The following is a 17,730-nucleotide window of genomic DNA, read 5'->3' as shown; positions in this document are numbered from 1 at the left end:
TATACTTATAACCTCACTTCTGTGTGTCTTTGGAACATTATTGCAACACAACACCAATGCTGTTTCTTTTACACCACTGAATGTTCGCGCCAAAAAATCGCACCAGGAAATTGTGGTGGAAGTCAAACCTTTGACTCAAAGTAAAACTATCGTTGGGCTGAAGTACCTTCTATGAAACCTCTGTGCAGTCTAAGTCTAAGTCTAGTCTAAGTCTGTAAGGCTGATGCAATATCAATCTGTTGTGTCATACATTTGCCTCTGAAATCACATGTGGACGCAGTGGTGGCCAAAATACATTTTCTTTAGGGGCCACATTTTACACACTGTCTGTTTTGAGGGGCCATCAAGCAAAAAAAAAAGGAGGAAAAAGTTTAAAATAATCGGAACCATTTTTTTTATTCACTTAAATATTTTTGATTAAATAAATACTCACAAAACCACCAAAGATCAGTAAACAAAAATATTCATATTAAGAGACAAGTAATAATAATAAAATTGTTAGGTCTTTTGAAAATGGAGTGGATGATTTTTAAGAGTACGTTGTGTAGGTTCCGGACATGAGTCAACAATCATACTTGCACACAAACACACCCTTGGAACATGTATGAGTGATTGACTGGAGAGTTAATCCTTTTAGTCCAACATTGTGTCAGTTGTTGTACCGCAGAAGTGGGACTGTTACACACAACCATGTGTCACAACAGATCCAGCTGAAAGGATGACACACACTCGGTATTAAACTGGACTTCAGGTTCTGATCCTGGGTGTGTATGTCCGACCCAGACAGTTGCTGAAACACCATGTTGACATCAGACCAGACCTGGGTAAAGTATGTCACATCCCTTTGACTGTATTTATGTGGCCCTCATGTGAATGAAAAAAAAAAAACATAAAAACTAAACTCATTTAAGTTTATAAGAAGATTTATGTTTGTGGATATTTTTCCTCTTTTTTCATTTCTGCTGGGAAATACTTTAGTATGTGTGTGTGTTTTTCCGTATTTTTTTCTAAATAAAATGAAAAATGAAATACAACACGATAAACTATCTTATTTTAATGATATCATGACATATCTTTATCTAAAATAGGGCTGTAGCTATTACCTCATCTCACGATACAATATATTTCGACAATCTTGCAATATTTAACTCGTTATTTTAGAGGACACAGAATTATTAAGTGTCGTCTTGTGATTGTTCCAATCTCTTAAAGTTGAATAATAGAACTGAAAGCCAAAATATGCCGAAACATCTGCTTTAAAAGCTGCTGGATTCGACTGTATCCTCTCGTCCTCAGTCATGGCCGGGATCGCACGTAATTTTTGTTGTAATGACTGCTGCCATCTAGTGGCCGCAAGTTTAATTAAAACACCAAAATAAACAATCGCCGTGTTTATTTGCATGTTATTGTAAATAAAATAAAACATTTGTTGTTTTTATGTTTTACACAAACTTAATTGAATACATTTTTTTTTTAAATCACTTCACTTCTGTGTGTCTTTGGAACATTATTGCAACACAACGCCGATGCTGTTTCTTGCTGCCACCACTGAATGTTCGCGCCAAAAAACTGAACAAGGAAATTGTGGTGAAAGTCAAACCTTTGACTCAGAGTAAAACTATCGTTGGGCTGAAGTACCTTCTATGAAACCTGCTGTAAGGCTGATGCAATATCAATCTGTTGTTCCATACATTTGCCTCTGAAAGGTGGTGGCCAAAATACATTTTCTTCAGGGGCCACATTTTACACAGTGTCAGTTGTGAGGGGCCATCAAGCAAAAACAAAGGAGTGAAAAGTTTAAAATAATCTGAATATACCATTTTTTTTTTTCATTTAAATAGTTTGATTAAATAAATACTCACAAACATGAAAACATGAATTTTTAAGTGACGACTTGTGATTGTTCCAATCTCTTAAAGTTGAATAATAGAACTGAAAGCCAAAATATGCCGAAACATCTGCTTTAAAAGCTGCTGGATTCGACTGTATCCTCTCGTCCTCAGTCATGGCCGGGATCGCACGTAATTTTGTTGTAATGACTGCTGCCATCTAGTGGCCGCAAGTTTAATTAAAACACCAAAATAAACAATCGCCGTGTTTATTTGCATGTTATTGTAAATAAAATAAAACATTTGTTGTTTTTATGTTTTACACAAACTTAATTGAATACATTTTTTTTTTTAAATCACTTCACTTCTGTGTGTCTTTGGAACATTATTGCAACACAACGCCGATGCTGTTTCTTGCTGCCACCACTGAATGTTCGCGCCAAAAAACTGAACAAGGAAATTGTGGTGAAAGTCAAACCTTTGACTCAGAGTAAAACTATCGTTGGGCTGAAGTACCTTCTATGAAACCTGCTGTAAGGCTGATGCAATATCAATCTGTTGTTCCATACATTTGCCTCTGAAAGGTGGTGGCCAAAATACATTTTCTTCAGGGGCCACATTTTACACAGTGTCCGTTGTGAGGGGCCATCAAGCAAAAACAAAGGAGTGAAAAGTTTAAAATAATCTGAATATACCATTTTTTTTTTTCATTTAAATAGTTTGATTAAATAAATACTCACAAACATGAAAACATGAATTTTTAAGTGACGACTTGTGATTGTTCCAATCTCTTAAAGTTGAATAATAGAACTGAAAGCCAAAATATGCCGAAACATCTGCTTTAAAAGCTGCTGGATTCGACTGTATCCTCTCGTCCTCAGTCATGGCCGGGATCGCACGTAATTTTGTTGTAATGACTGCTGCCATCTAGTGGCCGCAAGTTTAATTAAAACACCAAAATAAACAATCGCCGTGTTTATTTGCATGTTATTGTAAATAAAATAAAACATTTGTTGTTTTTATGTTTTACACAAACTTAATTGAATACATTTTTTTTTTTAAATCACTTCACTTCTGTGTGTCTTTGGAACATTATTGCAACACAACGCCGATGCTGTTTCTTGCTGCCACCACTGAATGTTCGCGCCAAAAAACTGAACAAGGAAATTGTGGTGAAAGTCAAACCTTTGACTCAGAGTAAAACTATCGTTGGGCTGAAGTACCTTCTATGAAACCTGCTGTAAGGCTGATGCAATATCAATCTGTTGTTCCATACATTTGCCTCTGAAAGGTGGTGGCCAAAATACATTTTCTTCAGGGGCCACATTTTACACAGTGTCCGTTGTGAGGGGCCATCAAGCAAAAACAAAGGAGTGAAAAGTTTAAAATAATCTGAATATACCATTTTTTTTTTTCATTTAAATAGTTTGATTAAATAAATACTCACAAACATGAAAACATGAATTTTTAAGTGACGACTTGTGATTGTTCCAATCTCTTAAAGTTGAATAATAGAACTGAAAGCCAAAATATGCCGAAACATCTGCTTTAAAAGCTGCTGGATTCGACTGTATCCTCTCGTCCTCAGTCATGGCCGGGATCGCACGTAATTTTGTTGTAATGACTGCTGCCATCTAGTGGCCGCAAGTTTAATTAAAACACCAAAATAAACAATCGCCGTGTTTATTTGCATGTTATTGTAAATAAAATAAAACGTTTTTTTTATGTTTTACACAAACTTAATTGAATACATTTTTTTAAAAACAAATGATAAAAAAATGTGTTTTGAAAGACCAAAAAAATTAAATAATAATCGATAAAGTCCTGTTGAATTTCGATATAGTACGATTAAAGAAATAACAATCTATATCGTGTATATCGTGTAACCTAAACTTTAGAATTTTTTTGTTTGTTATTGAATACAATTTTTTTTGAATACTTAATGATCTTTAAATAAAATGAATTAAAACAATTTAATATGCAGTCAAATGACAGTTTAATCGTATACGTTGTAATGTCCTTTTTCTCTTATTTAGTTTTCCCACCATAATGTGGCCCCTGAGGGAATCTAACTGCCAACCACGGCACCAGAGCATGCGACCTCGGTTGCACTCACCTCCTCCATTCTTCTGACACAAGTACGGGAACCTCCAGACGTTGCCCAGGCCTACAGAGAAGCCCACCTGGGCCAGGATGTACTGGAGCTTGCTGTTCCAGGCCGGGCGCTCCTCCTCCTCGCTGTCAGAGCCTCCGCCCTCCACGTCGCCTTCACCCTCATGACTGTCGACGATCAGCGAGCTCTTCTTGAAGGGTTCGTCGCAGGCGTCTTCGTTGGAAAGAAGATCTTTAACAGACTCTTGGACATCGTCGTCAAGCTCTCTCTTGACGGCCTTGCTGTTTTTGGGCATTTGACAACGCGAACAAGTGCAGTGGGTGGAAAGTCTTTTTAGGGGTGGGTTGTGTCGCGGGGTGGACAGAGATGAAGTCGATGAGATGTTATGTGATGTTCGAGGAGGTCAAACAGTCTTTGGTTTAGCAGCTCAGAGTGTTGTCACTTCTTCATTATCACCAGGAATCTGCGGAGAGGACGAGAAAAGGAAAATGAGATAAGTGCGTCGCCATGTTTGACATTGAAAACAAGTCATGATTAAAACTTCTGTTTCAACAGAACGTCACAATCTCTCCTCTAATGAAAATAAATCACACACAAAACCCTCAAATTTAACTTTAATCATTGATTAAAATGTATTTTTTTAAAGAGCAGATGGTCCAGACAGGTGGAAAGAAGAGACGGTGGACAGGCTGGACGAAGACTTATGGACCTTGTAAGAGAGAACATAAATAGTGGCAATGTCAGAAAATGTCCATAGGATGATGTTTTTTTCCCCAAATTACTGTATCAATACTTAACAGCACTGTGTTGTTTTTGTTTTTTTTAGGAAATTTATTATAACTTCTTTTTAAAATTTGGCTACATTTTATTTTTTCCCATTATTTATGGTTTGAATTTAAATAAAGTAAATATATATATATATATATTTAACTTTACAATTAAAATTAAAAAATGTTCGCCTCTGTGTTGTTATTATACCTTCGCTGTACTTCATTACCTCCTTTGTTTACCATTTTTTTTAATGCACTTTTAGAAAGCAGACCTCTGCCAAGCAACTTGATCCCTATACATTTCTATTATTCATATACTTATTTAAACCAATATTATTACCCTAAAACAACTTTTTACCATAGTATAACATGCTTCTTGTCATTAATAAATGTGTTAATTCAGGAGCATCTGAGCTGAATTGGCTCTTAACTGTGATTTGAAAGATTAACCTACTACTTATTACAATGCACTTTGTATTTTCTATATATTTATAATAATTCGGGGAGATGTCTCCCCCCCATTTCATATTTTCCCCACTCCTCCCTCTCTTATTGTTCTCAGTCTTGGGGACATTCGCTTTGTTGTGACGGGGCCACATGTCCAGGTATCGAGTGGATCGAGTTCCAGGGCCTCTTGAATAAGTGATGAAAGACGACATGAACAAATCAACCCAAACACACTTTTTACAAGGCGCAGTGGGGCGGTGGTGGGGGGGGGGGGGGGACCCCACGAGAACACCTCCTGTCACCGATGATAAAGGCTCAATAAATGCGTCACATCTTTCATAAATATCAATGATCATCTTCAGGATTTGACGCCGCTCCGCATCCCTGCCTCGGGAAAACAATCCATTTCTCTCCACCCAGATGATCAGAGAGGCAAGAATCCGTTTGTTTCATAATCCCGTGAACGCACCACTGATGCTGCTGAGTCTAACCTTCACTGCGGAGGACACGGCATCGATTCCCGTGGACATGTTGGCCTCGTGGAAACATTATTTATTTATTTGCCTCACAACGATGCAGCTCAGAGCGAGCAAGACAACCTTTTATTTTATTTATTTTTTTTTACAATTTATATCCATTTGTATCAAGGATGGAGCACGTGTGCCAGAACTAAAATGTCGCATAATTAATGCACATAAATTAACAGCCTCTCAAATCCCGCGCGAGTTTCACGAAACGCCCGTGAAATATTTCATCATGCGCCAGCCTCACGCGCACACACACACACACACACACACACACACACACACACACACACACACACACACACACACACACACACACACACACAAAGGATGGATACAGTGTAGGTGATACAGTGTAGGTGAGGGTGATCAACGAGATGCTACTACTCACCCAGTGTGGTAAAAAAAAGAGTGTCCTTTAGAGTGAAGAGGCGTCTCAAGGAATGAAGTTGTGAGAGCACATGCACGGGACAGACATGATCACCGGTTGAAGGTTCGACTCTCAGACTAGGATCGGAGCGCAGCCACTTCACTTGCCTTCAGGGGCCGACACACCGGAATCGGAGGGGGGTTATGTAAATACCCACGCTTAACATCTTGTTTTTTTTAAGACAAATATTAACCATATATCGATATATCTACACTTATATTAATTAATTAAAACATTAATATGAGTTAATCTCTACATTTAGCTTTATTGCTTATGTTTTAAAATCTCAAATCGGATTCGTCCACCCCCCATAATAGCGTTATTTTGGTACATGCCACTATGAGTCCACGGTGAAGGGGGCTGGTTCATACATGAAGGCAATGTGCGCTCTGTTTATCAACGTCACTCCCTGCCGTCCATTCATTCATTCACGGTTAACCTTTTTCCTTTTTGTTTAGAGTTTTCACACAAATATATTAGGAGGGATAGTTTATCCCAAGGTTTAACTGCATCAATCACGAGCGCATCAGTCACGGAAACTGGAGGCGACGACGTTTACTGGAACAACTATACGTCATCTACCCATATATGGAAAAAAGGGTTTAGTAGTTTTACCTAAAAAAAAAAAGGGGGAACAAAAACTCAATCTCTATATGTTCCTTTGAGAACTTGATTAAATTAATTAAATATTGTTTTAGGCAACATCTAGTAATGAACCGTAAACGTTATTCTAAAAAGACTATCCTCATCCGGGGTTTTACGGACAGTATTTTGACGCGTCAAAAAAAGAAGTTCTAACGAACACAAATCATTTATTTAAGTGTAAACTCGATGCTTGGTGAGACATGAACTTTGAACCTGGACGTCTGACCCTTCACTTCGCAACACATGGCTGAGAAATATTCCAGTGATGACTATGAGTAACAAAATAACCTCAAACCAACATTGAATTGCGTATATTGAGCTATTTTGCGGTGTTAAACTGAGATAATATATATATTTAATGTTACATGTGTTCAATCAATAAAAACAATAAAATCTTTGATATTTATACTAAAACATGTGCAAAATGCTGAGTGAATCCCAGTTGGAAATTCCACTCTTATGGTGGTTCAATCTCTTAGTGAGAGCTCATGGTTTGGGTATTTTTAAAGTTTAATATCATAATAAACAATTTGTTTTCTAGCATTACAACTTTAAGTATTTGTCAACACAAATCCACTTTGGAGACCAACCTGGTCGTCATCGAGGACCTCTTAAGCCATGGTTGCCAAAATCCTCAACGAAATGTTGGACGTCATTATTTTTTTTCTTTTATTTTGCTATTATTTTTGTTCTCTCACTTCCTGTCTTTCCCATTTTCCTCCTTCAACCTGTCCAGAGATCAAGGATCTATCGACACTGGTTTGTAGTTGTTTCGCTTGTTAACTGTCCATGGATCATTATTTTTGGACCTCTTGTGTTTTTGCATCTTTGCTTTAGTTTGGGAGTGTTTTCCACTGATCTTTCCTATTTTTCCCCTTGTATTAATCTTCGATCTGATCATCGCTTTGGTTTTTGGACACTGAGAGATAGTGGACTATGGTTTACTTTACGCAATTGTAGGGTTGTATAATATGAATGGATTTAATAAATCGTTAATTACTTAAATTGTTAAATTAGAGTTCCAACATAGTTTTGCATCTCTGTGTTTGCTCTCCTTCACCAAATGATCCCATCAATTTCCTTAAATATATTTTTCCTTAAACATCACTTATATTATGATTTAAGTTATATTCTTCCTTATTTTTTCTTTAACACAGGCATCTCTATAGGTGGTGTTCCGTAGAAGAATTGTCGTGACAGCAGAACAATACCACGTAAAAAGAAAGTTATAATAATAATAATAATGTTTCTCTGGTTCACCAGCGTCCTCATTTGACCCACTTCCGAGCGTGATGTGCATGAGTTCCAGAACATATTTCCCATGAGGCATTTGCCGACACGACTTAAATATGTGTAAGTTTGTCACACAAATCCCTTTTTTTTGTTTCCTTCCAGCTCAACTCACCCACACTTTTCTCGATTGTACTCTTTGTTTGAAGAAATGCTAAGAGGATATAAATCATTTCACAAGTTTCTACCACAGAGAAGTTCCTGGGAAGAGAAACAGCTCTCATTGATTTTCTGTCAAAAGCCTTTCATTAGCAGGTCAGGACAGAATCTCAAGAGGGCAGTGACGGAAAAAGAGACGTTCATGTGTCGTCGGACGTGTTGCTGGTGCTGATGCATTAATGATGAAGACGGAGGAGACGAAGTCAAACACTCGCAGGTGTGACGTTGCATAAGCAGCTGTGAAAGAAACTGTTACTTTCAGCTCATACGTTCTGTTTAGAATCAATATCCAGACGTTTTCATTACATTTCTCAAAACTAACATGCTTTGTCTCAGTGTGTCTTTGCATGTGCTTATGTGGTTGCGTATTTGTCAGTGTGTCGGTGCCTGTGTGTGTATTTGTGTTCATGCTTTCAAGTTTGTGGGTTTGTCTCTTTGTAAGTAAGTTATATTTATTTGTATAGCGCTTTTCCAGACCAGGGTCACAAAGCGCTTTAACAATCAAAACAATACTCAAAAAAGTATATACTTTAAAGATCAAGATAATACTGAGAACAACACAGGAGTTCCAGAAAATCAAGGAAAAGCCTGAACAAATAGAAACGTCTTAAGATGTTTCTTAAAGGAGTCAGTAGATCCATCAAGCGCAAAGAGAGAGAAGATCGTTCCAAAGCTTAAGAGCAACAGCCTGAAAAGATTTCTCTCCTCTGGTCCTGAGCCGTGTGCGAGGAACCTTAAGTAGATTCTGATCCACAGACCTCAGAGCCCGAGCTGGGGTGTAAGGCTGGATCAGATCAGTGATGTAAGGAGGAGCCTGACCATAGATCTGAAAGTAAGAACCAGAATTTTAAAGTTGATCCTGAAAGAAACTGGAAGCCAGTGAAGAGTTTTAAGGATCGGAGAAATGTGAGTTCTTCTACTAGAGCGGGTCAGAATTCTCTTTGTGTGTGCATATTTAAGGTAAGGTAAGGTAGAACTTTATTGATCCCTCAGGAGGTATCTTTCGGGAAATTGTTTTTCCAATTAGACACAGCAATACAGATGATTATTCATAAAAACAAAAATAAGAACAAGAACAAAGAGAAATAAAAAGAAAGAACAAGATGACACAATCGAAGTATAAAGATAAAGAACATAGATCAAAGACAAACAACAAAGACAAAGGATACAAAGATTAATATAGAATAGAACGTCAAGATACTTTTGCTCCACTCCTGCCCCCGAACTCGGAGTGGAACGAATTTACTTGAGTTACTGTGCATTGATGTATCCTGATGTTTCTTACCACATCTCCGCTGATGACATCCAGCTCTGCTGCTTTGCTAGAAATCAAACAATGGCTCAAAACACTTTTCAGCTAAATGTGGACAAAACTGAAACTCTGGTTATTGCTCCTGATGATAAAGCTGCAGGTAGGAGTCATTCTGTCAAACTGAGCCTGAGAAGGTGATCTGATCCAGCCTTACACCCCAGCTTGGGCTCTGAGGTCTCTGGATCAGAATCTACTAATGGTTCCTGAACACGGTTCAGGACCAGAGGAGAGTCTACTGACTCCTTCAAGAAACATCTTAAGACATTTTTATTCCTGCAGGCTTTTTCCTGATTTTCTTGGACTTTTTGTTCTCAGTATTATCTTGATCTTTAAAGTATATACTTTTTTGAGTATTGTTTTGATTGTTTAAGTGCTTTGTGACCCTGGTCTAGAAAAGTGCTCTATAAATATAAATTACTTTCTTACTTACTGACTTATGTTTGGAAATTTGCTTGTCGATGTTTATGTTTATCTGTTTTCACATGTTTGTTTCTTTCTGTGTATGTGTTAATGCATGTGAATGTTTGTCTGAAAATTGTGTGTCTCTTTGTGTGTGTCTTTGTGTGTTTACTTGTTTGTGTACATGTTTGTTTCTTTCTGTGTATGTGTTAATGCATGTGAATGTTTGTCTGAAAATTGTGTGTCTCTTTGTGTGTGTCTTTGTGTGTTTACTTGTTTGTGTTTGTGTGTGTGTTTGTGTCACTTTGTGTGTGCTAATGTGTTCCTATGTGTGAATGAATCCCCATGTGTGTATCAGTGTCACTGTGTGTGTGTCTTTGCTGTATCTCTTTGTGTGTGCATATATGCGTGTATTCCTGTGTGTATGTGTGTGTTCTTTTCCTGTGTGTGTCTGTGTATACTTGTGTTCATGTTTGTGTGTCTCTGTGTGAGTTCCTCTGTGTCTCTATGTGTGTACTTTTGAATGTCGGTTTGTGTCAGTGTGTGTACTTTAACATGAGCTTGTGACATCACAAAGTAAGCAAAGTATCAAAGAGCAGGAAAGAACTGATGCAAGAAAAAATATGATCAACAATTGACAACATTAGATAGAAAACACATTTCATTACTCAATTAATTTACTTTAATTATTATTTAACGATTGCATAATTGTATTAACACTTATTAATTTAGTAATTTATAAATAAAGTCAATCTAATCTATTTCTTTGGAAAATTACATTTCAAATGTCTGCACAGAAGACGACAGAAGAGAGAGCAGATAAGATTATAAATTAAATTAATTAATTAAGAATAAAAAAAAGGGTATGAACTTACAATTGATGAAAACAGCGAGCACAGCAGGACCACGAGTGAAGACGTCAATCACCACCATCAGAGTGAGAGGGAAGCTTGCCAGCGTCTACATATGAATCCCACGGATCAAAGGTAATGAGCCTAAAGTCGTCAAGACAGACTCACAAGAGCAAAGACACACTTTTTATGATGGTCACGAAAAGATGTTTTCACAAAAATCGTAATACATTTGATTGAAAAAGGCAACGTGTCCATCAATTGTTTTGGTAATTAAATCTTTGGTTAATAAAAAACACAAAATAAACTGAATAAAAATAGTTTCTAATAACAAAGTATTTTTTTTGTAATGACAAGGTATTTAATACATGTTATGAACCTCCTCTTTTCTCTTAAAGTCCTACTCAGAATTTACTTTTTCCACACAATTTTGTTTTGTGCTGATAACATTTGTATCCATTTTTTTGTGTCCAAAATACAATGTTTTCTTCTCGTTTGGTTTATCTACAGTGTTGACGTACGTCAGCCTCCACTGAAATCTAAACTATTTCTGCTGCTGTTTTGATTTTACGATGGTAAGCACTGAGCTGGTGTTTGTGCTACTTCGTCTACCTGTTGAATTCTTCATGACCTGACCCCGAGTTTGGTAAGACAACGCCATCTGGACGTCATGCGTCCGTCTGTAAGCCCCGCCCACACCTCAGATGGAAACTTAACGCAGGCTGACTTTCACTGTGACACTGAGCTACGAGAGTCTGGCACCTGCACATGGCAGGAAGTAAGTAAGTAAGTAAGTAATATTTATTTATATAGCGCTTTTCTAGACCAGGGTCACAAAGCGCTTAAACAATCAAAACAATATTCAAAAAAGTATATACTTTAAAGATCAAGATCATACTGAGAACAACACAGGAGTTCCAGAAAATCAAGGAAAAGCCTGAACAAATAGAAACGTCTTAAGATGTTTCTTAAAGGAGTCAGTAGATCCATCAAGCGCAAAGAGAGAGAGGAAGATCGTTCCAAAGCTTAGGAGCAACAGTCTGGAAGGATTTTTCTCCATCAGTAGATTCTGATCCACAGACCTCAGAGCCCGAGCTGGGGTGTAAGGCTGGATCAGATCAGTGATGTAAGGAGGAGCCTGACCATGAATAGATCTGAAAGTAAGAACCAGAATTTTAAAGTTGATCCTGAAAGAAACTGGAAGCCAGTGAAGAGTTTTAAGGATCGGAGAAATGTGAGTTCTTCTACTAGAGCAGGTTAGAATTCTTAGGAATTAGTTAGTTAAATTAGTTAGGAAGGGAGAGATACACACATACACACACACACACACACTCACATGAACAAATACACATGTGTACACCATATAAATACACAAACATTCACATAATCAGAAAAACACAATTAGAAACATAGACACACACTCATGAATTAACACGTGCGCATATATAAACACACTCGCACAAATAAACACCAAAGCACACACATGAAAAAATACACGCACGTAAAACAAAATAACATGAACACATGAACGCACAAAACATGTACTGTTGTGTTATCAGTTTTATCTTGCCTTTTAAACTATATACTTTATCGAGTATATCAAAGATGATCTACTGACTCCTTCAAGAAACATCTTAATACATTTTTATTTGTGCTTTTCTTGATTCTCTGGGACTTTCTGTTCTCGGTGTTATCTTGACCTTTGAAGTTTATACTTTATTGAATATTGTTTGGATTGTTTGGATTGTTTAAGCGCTTTTCCAGACCAGGGTCACAAAGCGCTATACAAATAAAAATGACTTACTTACTTACATTAACATGGGTACACATGTGAACACACTTACTCAAATTAATTCACATATGCACATAAAACACACAAAACACATAAACACAAAGATAAACATATCCAGCCATATTAACACACAAACGCTCACATAATCACAAAAACACACACATTAAATTGACACAGACAAACTTACCTGAACACATGAACGGACAAAACATACACACACACACACACACACACACATTGACATGGGCACACACTCACTCAAATTAACACAAAAACACACACATAAACATATAAACATGCATAAACACACACTAGCATAAACACATAAACACAGACACAAAGATAAACATATCCAGCCATATACACACACAAACACTCACATGATCACGTAAAAACACACACATAATACTCACATGATCACATAAAAACACATAAATGCATACACAAACTTAAATATGTGTAGTCATATACACACACAAACGCTCACATGATCCCAAAAAAAACACATTAACATGCACACACACAAAGAGATACACTCACATTAACACATAAAAATGTGTTATACATATACACATCCAACACTCACATTTGCATACAGACACACACAGATAAGCAGACACACATAAACACATAAGCACACACTAAAACACACATCAACACACACAACCACACACACAGACACACAACCACACACACAAGCAGGTATTATAACATAAGTTGTATAATATTTTCCTTTACAAAGAATGAAACATTATTATTAAACAACACAAAGTAACAAATATAATAATTCTATTGATAATTGTGCGTCAGACAAACTACATTCATAAAGAAACAAAGATAAATGGTCTTGAAGTTGATTACGTAACATCCTTGGCAGAGATAATAACAAAGACAAAACAGATCACAACGTGCATTACAAACATAAAAAGCACTGTGGCAGTGCATACCTGCGTCAAGGGCCTCACTTTTCATGACTTTACCAAAACATATATATAAAAAAGACGAGTCAATAATTGTGGCAGAAAATAAGTTTTTATTTCTCAAGTCCTGAATATACCAGGACGTCTGGGCAGCTTTAAGTGGTCGCACAACTGAACGACGGTTCCTTCAACAAATTCTTGTACAAGATTTAAGTCATTTTAAAATACATTTGTTTACAAGATTTAAGTCATTTTGAAATACATTTATTTACAAGATTTAAGTCATTTTAAAATACATTTATTTATTAGATTTAGGTCATTTTAAAATACATTTATTTACTAGATTTAAGTAATTTTAAAATTCATTTATTTACAAGATTTAAGTAATTTTAAAATACATTTATTAACTAGATTTAAGTAATTTTAAAATACATTTATTTACATTTCTTAAGTCATTTTAAAATACATTTATTTACAAAATGTAAGTCATTTTAAAATACATTTATTTACAAAATGTAAGACATTTTAAAATACATTTGTTTACAAGATTTAAGTAATTAAAAAAACATTTATTTACAAAATTTAAGTCATTTTAAAATACATTTATTTACAAGATTTAAGTCATTTTAAAATACATTTATTTATAAGACTTAATACATTTTAAAATAAATTAATTCACAAGATTTAAGTCGTATAAAATACATTTATTTCTCGCAGTGAACGTAATAAAGGTCCTTAACCCTTGTGTTATCTCAGGGTCAAGGTGACCCAGAGTTAACAAGGGTTGAAGAACTCAATTCTTGTACATAAATATAATAAGAAAGATTGTATATGTTGAACCATAAAAGCGATTCTTTACCTTCCAGACACAACAATAAACATTGCATTGTTTTCAGCCACACAATGCATATTAAACACTGGCCTCAGCAGCTGTATTTTCATATCCAGTATTAATAACATGTTGTTTAGGCAAAGGTTTAACTTGAATGAGAACTATTGTCTTCATATTCCACCCAGAAGTGGAATCAAAGTGTGTTTCATGTGCTGTGTGGGAGCTGCTTCTCCACCACTCAAACCTGCGATAGTGGAATTCCAACCTACTTTGATAAAGGGAAAGAAAACAAGTCTGTGACAAGAGCGCGCTGACGCTCACTGCAGCAGCCTTGATGCTTTTTTCCCTTTGTTCGTGGAAAGAGGAAGAAAAGTCAAAATGATACCATGAGAAGCGACCACGTTGGAACGGAGGAATAACGCTGGGATTGTGATAAATGCTATCTGTTTCCCGCTTGTTGTGTCTTCCCAAAGTCATTATGTTCTTCTTTTAAAAAGCTCAAGGGTAGAGTTTATCTGGAACAAGTGACTCGGCCGTAGAGCGATTCATTTCAATGAAATCCATGCGATTATAGACAAATCAAATATTTTGAAAATGATTTTAAAGGACGATATTTGGGATAATAACAAAAATACGCATGTTAAAAATTTGATTGACACATTTATTTTCAAGATTGAAGTCATTTTAAAATAAATGTATTTACTAGATTTGAGTAATTTTAAAATACGTTTATTTACAAGATTTAAGTCATTTTAAAATACATTTATTTTCAAAATTTAGGTCATTTTAAAATACATTTATTTACAAGATTTAAGTAATTTTAAAATACATTTATTTACAAGATTGAAGTCATTTTAAAATAAATGTATTTACTAGATTTGAGTAATTTTAAAATAGATTTATTTACAAGATTTAAGTCATTTTAAAATAGATTTATTTACAAGATTTAAGTCATTTTAAAATAGATTTATTTACAAGATTTAAGTAATTTTAAAATAAATTTATTTACAAGATTGAAGTAATTTTAAAATAGATTTATTTACAAGATTTAAGTCATTTTAAAATACATTTATTTTCAAAATTTAGGTCATTTTAAAATACATTTATTTACAAGATTTAAGTAATTTTAAAATACATTTATTTACAAGATTGAAGTCATTTTAGAATAGATTTATTTACAAGATTTAAGTCATTTTAAAATACATTTATTTACAAGATTTAAGTAATTTTAAAATACATTTATTTACAAGATTTAAGTCGTTTTAAAATAAATTTGTTTACAAGCTTTAAGTCATTTTGAAATACATTTATTTACAAGATTTAAGTCATTTTAAAATACATTTATTTACAAGATTTAAGTCGTTTTAAAATACATTTGTTTACAAGATTTAAGTCATTTTAAAATACATTTATTTACAAGATTTAAGTCATTTTAAAATACATTTATTTACAAGATTTAAGTCGTTTTAAAATAGATTTATTTACAAGATTTAAGTCATTTTAAAATACATTTATTTACAAGATTTAAGTCGTTTTAAAATACATTTGTTTACAAGATTTAAGTCATTTTGAAATACATTTATTTACAAGATTTAAGTAATTTTAAAATACATTTGTTTACAAGATTTAAGTAATTTTGAAATACATTTATTTACAAGATTTAAGTAATTTTGAAATACATTTATTTACAAGATTTAAGTCATTTTAAAATACATTTATTTATTAGATTTAGGTCATTTTAAAATAAATGTATTTACTAGATTTGAGTAATTTTAAAATACGTTTATTTACAAGATTTAAGTCATTTTAAAATACATTTATTTTCAAAATTTAGGTCATTTTAAAATACATTTATTTACAAGATTTAAGTAATTTTAAAATACATTTATTTACAAGATTGAAGTCATTTTAAAATAAATGTATTTACTAGATTTGAGTAATTTTAAAATAGATTTATTTACAAGATTTAAGTCATTTTAAAATAGATTTATTTACAAGATTTAAGTCATTTTGAAATACATTTATTTACAAGATTTAAGTAATTTTAAAATACATTTGTTTACAAGATTTAAGTAATTTTGAAATACATTTATTTACAAGATTTAAGTAATTTTGAAATACATTTATTTACAAGATTTAAGTCATTTTAAAATACATTTATTTATTAGATTTAGGTCATTTTAAAATAAATGTATTTACTAGATTTAAGTCATTTTAAAATTCATTTATTTACAAGATTTAAGTAATTTTAAAATTCATTTATTTACAAGATTTAAGTAATTTTAAAATTCATTTATTTACAAGATTTAAGTCATTTTAAAATACATGTATTTACTAGATTTAAGTCATTTTAAAATACATTTATTTACAATTCTTAAGTAATTTTAAAATACATTTATTTACAAAATGTAAGTCATTTTAAAATACATTTATTTACAAAATGTAAGTCATTTAAAAATTCATTTGTTTACAAGATTTAAGTAATTTAAAAAAAACATTTATTTACAAAATTTAAGTCATTTTAAAATACATTTATTTTCAATATTTAAGTCATTTTAAAATACATTTATTTATAAGACTTAATACATTTTGAAATAAATTAATTCACAAGATTTAAGTCGTATAAAATACATTTATTTCTCGCAGTGAGTGTAATAAAGGTCCTTAACCCTTGTGTTATCTCAGGGTCAAGGTGACCCAGAGTTAACAAGGGTTGAAGAAATCAATGAATGTGAAGTAAGATGAATATCATACGTATTATATTTATCCAAGATTAAAGTAATGTAAAATTACATTTATCAGAAGATTAAAGTCATTTAAAAATATATTTATTTCAAAATTAATGTCATTTTTATACATTCATTACAAGATTTAAGACATAAAAATACAATTATTCAATAGATCTAAGTAATTTTAAAATACATTTATTCAAGATTGAATCAATGTAAAAAAAATTCTCGCAGTGAATGTAATAAAGGTCCTTAACCCTCAGGGTCAAGGTGACCCAAAGAACCAAAAACAAATGTGTTAAAACGTGTGTCAAACGGGCCTTTGGGTCACATTGACCCTGAAATAACACAAGGACTAAAAAAATACGATTTTCTTTCATTTGCCCCAATAATCTTTCATACAGAAGTTAGTTTATTCATAAAGAATTGAGTCAAATGAGAATTTGACTTCTGCTTAACGAAAGTTTTCTCATTAAATTAAATAAAACACCTTTTTGTCAAACTATTCAACATTCTTTGTTAAGCACACTTTTAACCTATAGTTTAAATCCAAGCTTTTCACTAGAAAGGTTTTTTTTTAATTGAAGAAATCACTGAATGTAAAGGAAAATAAGAAATTAAGTTCAATATGGTGGAAAAATAAATATACATTTACGATGAATAAATGGCTGTACATATTTGCAACTTA

General features: G+C 33.6%; 1 protein-coding gene across 2 annotated transcripts in view; it reads right to left on the bottom strand.

Annotated features, from left to right (window-relative positions):
* The window catches only part of slc6a15 (solute carrier family 6 member 15), a 28,419-nt gene extending 17,536 nt beyond the window's left edge, over positions 1-10,883 (bottom strand). Inside the window, exons 1-2 of one of the 2 annotated variants that reach the window (XM_087797832.1) lie at positions 10,794-10,883; positions 3,946-4,405 (exon numbers count right to left, since the gene is read on the bottom strand). In XM_087797832.1, coding sequence (XP_087653958.1) covers positions 3,946-4,237 — 292 coding nt within the window. In that variant the 5' untranslated portion in view covers positions 4,238-4,405; positions 10,794-10,883. Of the gene's footprint in view, positions 1-3,945; positions 4,406-6,074; positions 6,197-10,793 lie in introns of those variants that run through there. The other variant, XM_087797831.1, reaches the window with a different exon arrangement.
* Positions 10,884-17,730: the final 6,847 nt, after the last annotated feature.

The sequence above is a fragment of the Callionymus lyra genome, chromosome 8 (assembly GCF_982586985.1).
Source record: "Callionymus lyra chromosome 8, fCalLyr1.hap1.1, whole genome shotgun sequence".
Classification (NCBI taxonomy): domain Eukaryota; kingdom Metazoa; phylum Chordata; class Actinopteri; order Syngnathiformes; family Callionymidae; genus Callionymus; species Callionymus lyra.
This window is presented reverse-complemented; position numbering and strand designations above follow the sequence as displayed.